This window comes from Lepeophtheirus salmonis, chromosome 14 (assembly GCF_016086655.4).
Source record: "Lepeophtheirus salmonis chromosome 14, UVic_Lsal_1.4, whole genome shotgun sequence".
Taxonomy (NCBI): Eukaryota; Metazoa; Arthropoda; class Copepoda; order Siphonostomatoida; family Caligidae; genus Lepeophtheirus; species Lepeophtheirus salmonis.
This window is the reverse complement of record NC_052144.2, coordinates 27,726,260-27,735,897: the sequence shown is the minus strand read 5'-3', so window position 1 is coordinate 27,735,897 and position 9,638 is coordinate 27,726,260. Positions and strand designations below refer to the sequence as shown.

Below are 9,638 nucleotides of genomic sequence, written 5' to 3'. Positions count from 1 at the left end.
TGATTGATGCTTCAGCGAAGGTTGTTTTATTAATGAGGGGAGTAATCCCATTTTTAAAGTAACATAATATGTAGTTTATTAACAAAGGCGAGTGAAAGTGTCATCAATATCTCTCTGGAGAAAATATCTATAGAAAAGATGTCTTTTTGAGAGAGGGGAAAAGGAATAAGTTTCCTACCAATAAATTTCATCATATGTTAAAATGATACCTATAATATATACCCTATAAAGTAAGTGTTGGTTGTTGATGGTTTAGTTAGTCAAACACTGATTTTTTTTATTTAAAGAAATAAAAACAAACAAAAGATCGTCACAGCCATATGCAATTTATGTAATTATTTTGAATTACACTTATAGTAAAAAAAAGTAAAACTTAAAAAGAAACACTTTTAAAAGTTAAGAATTTTGTTTGTTTAAAAAAAAACACACACACACACAAAAAAAAAAACCTGTACATCAATAACAAATTTAAAACATTTACACATTTTTTACTTAACATTTCATTTTTTGTATAGATACGAATAAAAAAATCACATAAGAATAATTATTAGAAATAATACATTTAAAAATTTCTAAGTTACGTTTTTTAATAGAATAGTAATTTATTGTAGATATAAAAAACATTGATTTTGTTGAGAGAAAAAAGAATCAATCCAGGAGAGGACAGAGGGATAAGGGGTCAAAAAGGGGACTCAATGAAGAGAGAGAAAGAGAATGTAAGTAATTAAATTTTTGATAAACTTTTACAAAAAATTGTATAAATATATAATCATATAAATTGTTTTATATGTAGAAGCAGGAGTGTAATTTGAAATTTTATAAAGAAAAGAAAATCTATAAAAAAAAACACAAATCATTCCAAGAAAATACCTTGTGATTTCTTAGAAACTTTTTTGAGGAATTGAATTATGATGATCAGAATGTATAGAGTGTAGGCAGTGCCGGTTTTAGGGGTGAGGGCATTTGCTCCAGACCCCGTGCAGGGTAGATTCCTTTCAATTAATAATTATTTTATTCTTAGAAAAGGTCATTTAAATTAAATAAAATGTATACTCAATTATTTTCATTTGAGAAAAAATTAAAAAAATCTTTTATAAAAAAAAGTAAAAGTATTTCAAAAGGTCTATATTTTAATTTAAAAAAAAAAGAAAAACAATTTTTTCAAAAAGGGCTCACATCACATCTATTTTTAACCCTGGCCCCACACACGCTAAAACCGGCCGTGAGGTTAAGTATGTATAGGAAGGGTATGAAGGATAACTATGCTTTTATGTATGTAGGGAATAGGTGTTTAAGAGGTGGAGAATGGCTTCGACGAACGAACATAAATGTACTTTGTGTAGCAGAAAAAAGGGTTTATTTGGTTTTTTGTTTTTTTACAAAGAAATAGGAGTTCAAGAGTAACGACCTATGATGATACCCCTCTTCCTCTGTCGTGAAATGACACGGATGAGGAAGAGGTCAATTGGATACATACGTATGTAAATATATGGCACATACACTCGTAATACGTATGTGTGTAAATCAGTCTTAATAAGAAATTTAAACAGAGAAAAACACTCATGTTACAGTGGATTTTATACAAACAGTACATAACAAATAATAATCGATCATTCGAAACAAATAGTACATCATAGTACAATAATTGCAGTAATAATTATAGGTAATAGTATGCATGTAGTAATATTCCTTACTTCATCTCTGACAAATCTCTAACAGAGCGAGAGAGTCATAGCATTATACTAATTATATGTAAAAGTGCATAAGTTATTATAATATAATATAAAGGGCCCTAATACTTTTGTGTCATTCTATTCCTGGGGATAAAATAAGAAAGTCTGTGAAAGAAGAAAAGGGAGAAAGAGAGACAAGGGAGCCAACAGTAAGGCCTCTCTCCCAAACAAATAGACAATGATGATAAAGAGTTCATACTATGTATCCACATCACACAACCAATAATCCTGGACGCCACTTAACTTTCCCATCCATTTTCCTTAATCATATGGGCTAGCTCAATGATAAATTTCCCTTCTTTATATTTTTGGCTGGATTCGTAGGCTTGTTCATATTTCCACCCAAGAGTGGTTTTACAGCAATCACAATAGATATCGGCTACAGCGTGAAGACCGGTGAGAAGGACACGCTCCTCTGCTGCTCCACACCCGATATTGACGACGGAATTAAAGAGATAAGCCCGGCCTTGAGAGCCTTGAAATGATTTAGAAATAAGTTCGTCATGATTCGCTAAATGAGCCCGACAATGGACACAGCTATAAGTTCGATGACATGCAGGTGGCAAATAGGCTCTGAATGTCTTCATTATTTTCGTAGTGCTTTCAGGAACTACAGAGGAGGCGGAGGAGGGGTTAGAGCCGTTTCCGGAAGAAGCACTAGAGGAATTACTTCCTGAGCCTCCAACCCGTCCACCCCCTCCACCATTCACGCTTCCTGGTTGATTAGCCACTGTTCTTGCTTGATTAGAAACGCCGCGTAGTCCGGCTTCTTCAGATCCCGCTATACAATGGCGATCCCAGTACTGATGATCCAGTAAAAAACAACTGGAGATGAAGTTACAAGGCATTGACTAAACACTCTACGATGAGGGATCTCAACACTACCATCCAGTTCATAGTATCCTCTACTTCTTTTTAAAAAAACAACAAACGCACTTCCTGTGAATTGGATAACAGCAACCGATGTCCTCTCTGTTTAGTATTATCAATATATATTAGTATGTATGTATTTCTATGTTTCTTTTGGTGATAAATAATGGATGATTTTCAAATTCCAGATCAAAATCAGATGGCGTTAGAATATGCGTCTTTTCTTTTTTATAGATATAATATCCTATCGTACACACTTGAATCACCTGCAACATAAATAAAATTAAAAAAATTATTTTCCATTTTAACAAAAATTAAAATGAAATTACATTAAGAAAATATAATATGAGCAAAGAACAAAAAAATTGTAACATATTTGTAAATTACATAACAAGATTTTCATGACTGATTTCATAAATTGTATCATAATTAAAGGGGTTCAAAGTTGATATTTTTAGTACATAACAAATTTCCAATAAATCTGGATTAAACTACGTCAAATGGCTTTAAGAAAAAAGAAAAGAAAGAGAGATCATCTGCATGGCATACTACTTGATGCCATTGATAAATACTGATGTTTGAATTAAGTCAAAGTAATATGCACTGAAAATCCCAATGAAATGCCTAAATTTGAACAATATTTTGATCGATTAGGGACGATAAAAGTATCGTAATGAGAGAAAAATAATTTTAATTGTTAATTTCTATAAGCAACAAGAAAATAAGACAGTATAACAATGAATAACAAGTTTCAAGACATTTTAAGGTCAGATGTATAACAAAACATAGTGACGTATTTTTACAGTTACGGCTCACTTTTTTTAACTAAACACAGATGTAGCGCATTTTCCTTTCCGCTCTTTGGATTAATTTTTGTAAGTTGAAAATTGTATGATTTAAATCAACTGAGTATACCAACTATGAACTCCAAAAAAAAGGTATAATATAGGATTTTGATTAACTATTAATTCATATCAATAAAGGGACTCCCGTTAGAATTTGTTTCATGTCATACTTTGTCGTTGATAAGATTATCAATTCAATGTATGTATACATAATTACTAAGAACTATTATCTAAATACTAATTAAAAGTTGGCAACAAGATAAATACAGAAGACTAGCAGCTACTACATGCTTTTTTCAAATTTTTCCTTTCCCTTTTGGCAGTCGAGTTTAGGAGTAATTAAAAAATCTGTAATTTCTTTTATTTGTTGATCCCATTTTGAGATCCAATAGTTCATTATTTTCATAAATATATAGAACTTGATTGTTTAGGGCACCATAATTGCCGAGAGCAACAATGCTGACGTCACGTGAAAACGCTCTAAAGAAAACTGAAACGATATTTATTTTGTCATATCTTTACGTATTTCCAGCAACTCAACACTATGATGAAATATCAATAAAACAATTATATTACAAAGTAAATATCTTAAGAGTCTCAGCACCTAAAAGTGTCCCTCTTAAGGCATTACCTCGCTAACACAAAAATGCCCTATGTATTTTGTTGTCAGTTCTCGATTCCTTTTTCTCCCTTAATACGTCATGGCTATTTCATAATTTTTTCTTTTTCATAAATATACAAAGTAATAAGTTATTCAATACATATGCTCCGTTTCCAAAACAACAGGAATACATTTTCTTGTTGATCCCTCGTCGTTGATATATTATATGTATATATTGGCCATTTTATTATATATGGGATGAGATTTTGGCTATTTCTTCATAGAAATAATATAATAATTAATCATAACTACTCTTTCAATCAAATATTACTAAGCAATATTATAAAACAGTATCGAATAAAATACTATGTAGATTTTTATAATATGTAATTAATTATAAATGGTGAAGAAATAGTGATAGTCAAAGATTATATAAGATATAAATAGTGGTTGGTATGATTGTCTTATTTGGATTTCGAGCCTTTTTTTCTTTCTTTTTGGAAGAAAGGTTGTCTGATACAATAAAGATAACAACACTCTCTGAAATAGATAGTGAACAAATAGAAAATACACCACGCAATTCGATAAGGATGCACAAACTAACATTTCATGTTGAGAATGCATGTATGCAAAAATATATCAAATCACAAACGTAATTTAAAAAAATAGTCACATCTCAACATACATTCAAATACAGAGATTCGCAATGTAGGGTTATTTCTAGGGTTTTTATACCTATAAGAAATACGAGAAAATTCTTCAATTCATTGCTTCACAAAAATCGTATTAGCTTCAATTATTTATATAACTCATTCAATTAAACGTTTAATACATATTGAAGAAATGCTCGGTTTAAAGTTTTTACGGTTTATGATTTGAAAATGATGCGGTATATTCACTGATAGTAAATGATGCCCAAACGAAGTACCATAATATTTGCAGGCTTGTCGAACTGAGTTTTTTCTAATCGGCGATCAACTGCGATATGGCAATATTATATCGCTGATCGCAGTATCGCAATCGTTCCTGATCTTAATATCGCTATATCGCAACAGAAATAGTAAAATTGCAATCCGCTCAATTTGTACAAAATTACATTTCAGCTTATCTCCCTGAAGTCAAATTAGCGTTTCTTATTAAGGAGAATCAAGAAGAAGTTAAACGGTTCTTTCTTGAGAAGACCATCTCATTTTAAGATCAGCCATCCTGCCAACTGTCTTCGGATGTGCAGAAAGAGAGTAATCTCTTCACAAAAGTTCCAAAAAGATGGATAAGGCCAAGAAGGAAGCGTAAAAATACCTGGCTGATGACTATGAAGGTCTGGAAATGTCGTACTTCCCAGTAGTGCCAGCAGCGATCGTTTGTTCTCCAAGGCCAAACAGATCCTGAGGAGGACTAAACAGAGGCTTCGAGATGCATTTCCTGTTAGTGTCAAATAAAGAGCTAGAAGAAAAATGACTTATATAGGTATTTTATTATTATCTGGCAAACAATATTTAGTTATTTTCTAGATATATTTTATTTTTTGTTATATTAAAATATTCTAAATAAATACATTTGAAAAAGGTTTATAAATTGTTTATTTAAGTTTACAATTAAATAAATATATATATATACATCTATAGGTTGAAAGAAGTTATATTATTTGAATTATTTGAATATGATCGCAATTAAATTGATCCGATCGATGATTGCAAATGGCCCTGATCGTTATATTGCTATATCGCAATTTTTGATCAGCCCGCAATTTGTTTCCTGATCGCTTACAAGCCTGAATGTTTGTATAATATAACTTTAAATCAAAAACTGGTGGCTTTAAAAAACCGACTTGGATATGAAAAAAAACGAGAATTGAGAATATATGAGTAAGACTAGCTTAAAATTGATTCTTTCTTGTTAAGATATAAAAAAATATATATGTTTTTTACGGTATTTATTATTTACTACCGGGATTTTGGTTCAAAAATAATTTCCCAGGGAATGAAAACCCCTAGTACACACAATATATGCACAAAAAATTAACGGTTAATTACAGAAAGGGGAGAAAAAGTCCCAAATTTGCAAATCTTATACTTAGTCTTCAAATCCAAACAAAATAATATATATTATCCGTAAAGTGGTGTGATAGTCTGTAACTTGTTACTTAAAAAAAAAATGACGCATGCTGAGCAAATATTACAGAGAGCGCTGTGAAAACTCTTCTCAGTCTACACCTATATTTTATATTAAATAATATTATGATTCAAGGAAGTTCTATTATTTTGCCACAAGACAGCACCACTCTCTTTCACTTTGTTTACATACTAATAAAAGTAAATACCGCTCTAATACCATTCACAATTCAAACTAGTTAATAAAAGTCACAAATTACAATATTGCATATAAGACCACACTCTTGTAAAAAATAAAAACAGTTTGGAATAACCCTTTGGTACTTCCAGTAAGAACGTAGATGACACTTTCTATATAAAATTATACCAAGATAAACAGTTTTATTTTTATAATATATGGATTGATTTAAAGATAAATAAAATCCTGGGGACACATTTTGAAAAAAAGAAATGTGTATCATACACGGTTATGAGAACAGCTCATTAATAAAAAGTTGTTGAAGAAAACAAATATTGTGAATACAAAAAAAAAAAAACATTGTATGTACCATGTCCTATGGAGATATAAATCAAAGTAGAAACTTGTTGCAGACTTGATGAATGACAAATCTACCTCTATACTGTATGTATTGATTGAATACAGGTGACATTGCAATATTTAACATTTTTCATTGCTAAATCGAATAAAATAAAATAATTACTATTTTCTAAATCAATTTTTGATTAAGAGTGATTAATTGAAGTAGTTGAAAACGATTTCATTCTCATTCTGTAAAGAGCATAGGTGTAGGATATGAGTTTCGGGGAAGGAGTATTTCCCATCCTAGGTATTATAGGGATATCAAACAATCATTGAACCATCATTTTGTTTGTATTTTTAAAAATCCAGGAAAAGAAATGTTAAAAAAAATGAAACGCGTTCTCTTAAATGGTATTTAAAGAAAACAGCAAACTGACTTTCACAAAATTTAAGGCCTTGTAAGTCATAATAATCTTGTACCCTCCCAAATAAAATACTATGAGTCAAATATTGTGCACCTTGTATTTAAAATTAAGAGGTCTAATGTGTTCAATGATATGGAGTTTCCTTGTCTATAACTTTCTGTTCAACAACTATATCACTACAACCTGGGACACCATTTTGGTATATTATCTATGACAAACCAATACCAAATATATATACATAAACTTTTTTTACTCATATTTGAGACAGTACCATACAGGCTTCAAAATAGTCATTTTTTGAGCACAAAATTCATTTTTTTACATCAAAATGTTCTGTACAACAAAAAAAATAGGCTTAAGCATTCTCAAAATTAAGGTAAATTATTGTTTTTTAAATCGTCTTCAACAGAAAAGCCTTTTTGGAGAGGGAGGGGAATATTACCACAAACAAGGGCCGTTCTATGTACATAGTCACATATTGTTAGCATGTGGTAGGGCTCATTAATTCAAGCAACCACCACAAGTTCTTCAAATCCATCTTTGTTGCATACATATGTGTATAATAAATAAATAAGAAATTTATGCAAGGATTTTACAAATAACATTACATCATAATCCAAAGAGAAACCTGGCAAGTGTTAGCACATAAACAATAAAGTCTTCCTTGGTTCTTTATGACTTCTATTGTAAATATCCCATCTTCTTTGTTTTTCCCTCTCTTTCCGAGTAAAAAAAAAAACAACGAAAATACATAATCTTTATTTTTTCCTTTTTCTTCAACTCAGAGCCTACCTACAGCAACAACAATTATGTACGTATTCCTTGAATTGCATTTGAATCATATGATATGATGCAATACATATCAATGTTTGTATATTTGGTGATGAAAACCAGGAGTATTTTTTAGGTCGCCGGTTTTATTTGGGCTGGTAATCTGAAGAAATGAGGTTTCTTCAGTTCAGCTGTTGTCATTATTATTGAACTCCTGAGTCCTTTTCTAATACATTCAAAACTTGATTGAACATTCGTGTGTGTACATAACATACAGAGAATTATCCAGATGATTTGTTGTGGAGTAATAATTGTAAGTCCTTGATGGACGCAGAATAAAATTCAGGATCGATATTGGAGTAATTCTAGCAAATGTCCTTGTTTATTTCCTTCTCTACCTCCTCTCTCGTCAAAGCTGATTGTAGCTGATCCAATGAAGCATAATGCTATCTAATCTGTTCTCCTCCAAAATATATCTGAAGTGTAAGAGTTACAAGATTTTTCGGTTTCTTATCGCTTGATATCGTAGTGGACATTCAAACCTATAAATAAAGTGGAGAAACAAAGATCAAATGATCTACATTTGCACGAAGTAGAGTTCGCAGTAAAACCTTATTTTGCCGGGTAGGGAGGCTTGAGTATACTTGAATATTACTCTATAAGTACAGAAGGGATCTTTGTATAGAAAAATCTAAGTTTATTGAGAAAAAAAGGTTGGTGAGTGTGCTCTTTCTTTCTTTCTTTTACGTTTATTGTTTCATAGATCGTCCCAGTGTTAACTACTTCCTCTGAAAAAACATTATCTCTTTTCTTTGGAGAACGAATTTTTCCCAACCTCAACTTTATCGAGATTCTCAAAAAGTACAAGTATTAAGAGAATGAGACATAACTTATATATAGAAACAATTCAATCTCAAATTGGCCTCCCTTGTCCTTCAATATGGGCTCGATCATAGGCATGAAGCCGTTGAAAGTCTTCCTCACACAATCTTCCAACATGTCAGCCTACTCCTTCCCACAGTAGCCTTTAGGGCATTCACATGGGAAGGATCACAAGCCTTCCTCTCAATGGCGCTGCAGATTGTACAATCAAGAGGGTTGCAGTCTGTTGAAGACGGAGACCAGATTGGCCGGGTCTAGAAATTCGCCAAGTTGTTTCGACATCACTTGGCAAATTTGGAGGGTTTTTTCTTATCAAGACTCTTGATGTTGTCCTTCAGATTTTTAATCTTGGCAATGAGACCCTTGGAGCATGGGACGATTCAGGAGATTTCGTCATATCTATTTCTTCAAAAAGTGGGGATAGACGATTTCTTTTGGACTCCATCTCAGTTGTCCTTAGTCTGATGAAGAAATTAGATTTGTTTGTTTTTATTGCTCTAACAGTTGATATAACAGTAATATTTCTTAAGTTAATGAAACCTTTCCAAATTCGCTAGGAGACACATTTTGTAAAATTTTCTCACATTGAACACCATGAGATGTATTCCTTGAATTACATAAACGCACTAATAATTTTTTAAATTAAATTTATTTACTAATAATAGACCAGGAGAGATGAGTTCAATTTTAATTAGATATACTATTATTTATGTTATAAATATATATGAAATACATAGATGACCTTCAATTAATTACAAAAAGGATTAAATATCATTGTTATGAGTAAGTTTATACCTACAAAGTATGTGAAGAATGAACGTAATGGAAACGTAGGTATAAAAATATACTCATGCCCGACAACATAATAACAAATCTGAAT

The 9,638-nt window shown here is 31.3% G+C and overlaps 1 protein-coding gene across 7 annotated transcripts in view; it reads right to left on the bottom strand.

Annotated features, from left to right (window-relative positions):
- Nucleotides 1-251: 251 nt before the first annotated feature.
- The window catches only part of Ypel (Yippee-like), a 306,816-nt gene continuing 297,429 nt past the window's right edge, over nucleotides 252-9,638 (bottom strand). For 5 of the 7 annotated variants that reach the window (XM_071893530.1, XM_071893529.1, XM_071893531.1 and 2 more), the window contains one exon: nucleotides 252-2,869. In XM_071893530.1, coding sequence (XP_071749631.1) covers nucleotides 1,973-2,581 — 609 coding nt within the window. In that variant the 5' untranslated portion in view covers nucleotides 2,582-2,869 and the 3' untranslated portion in view covers nucleotides 252-1,972. Of the gene's footprint in view, nucleotides 2,870-5,348; nucleotides 5,493-9,638 lie in introns of all 7 variants that reach the window. The other 2 variants (XM_071893532.1, XM_071893528.1) reach the window with 1 other exon arrangement.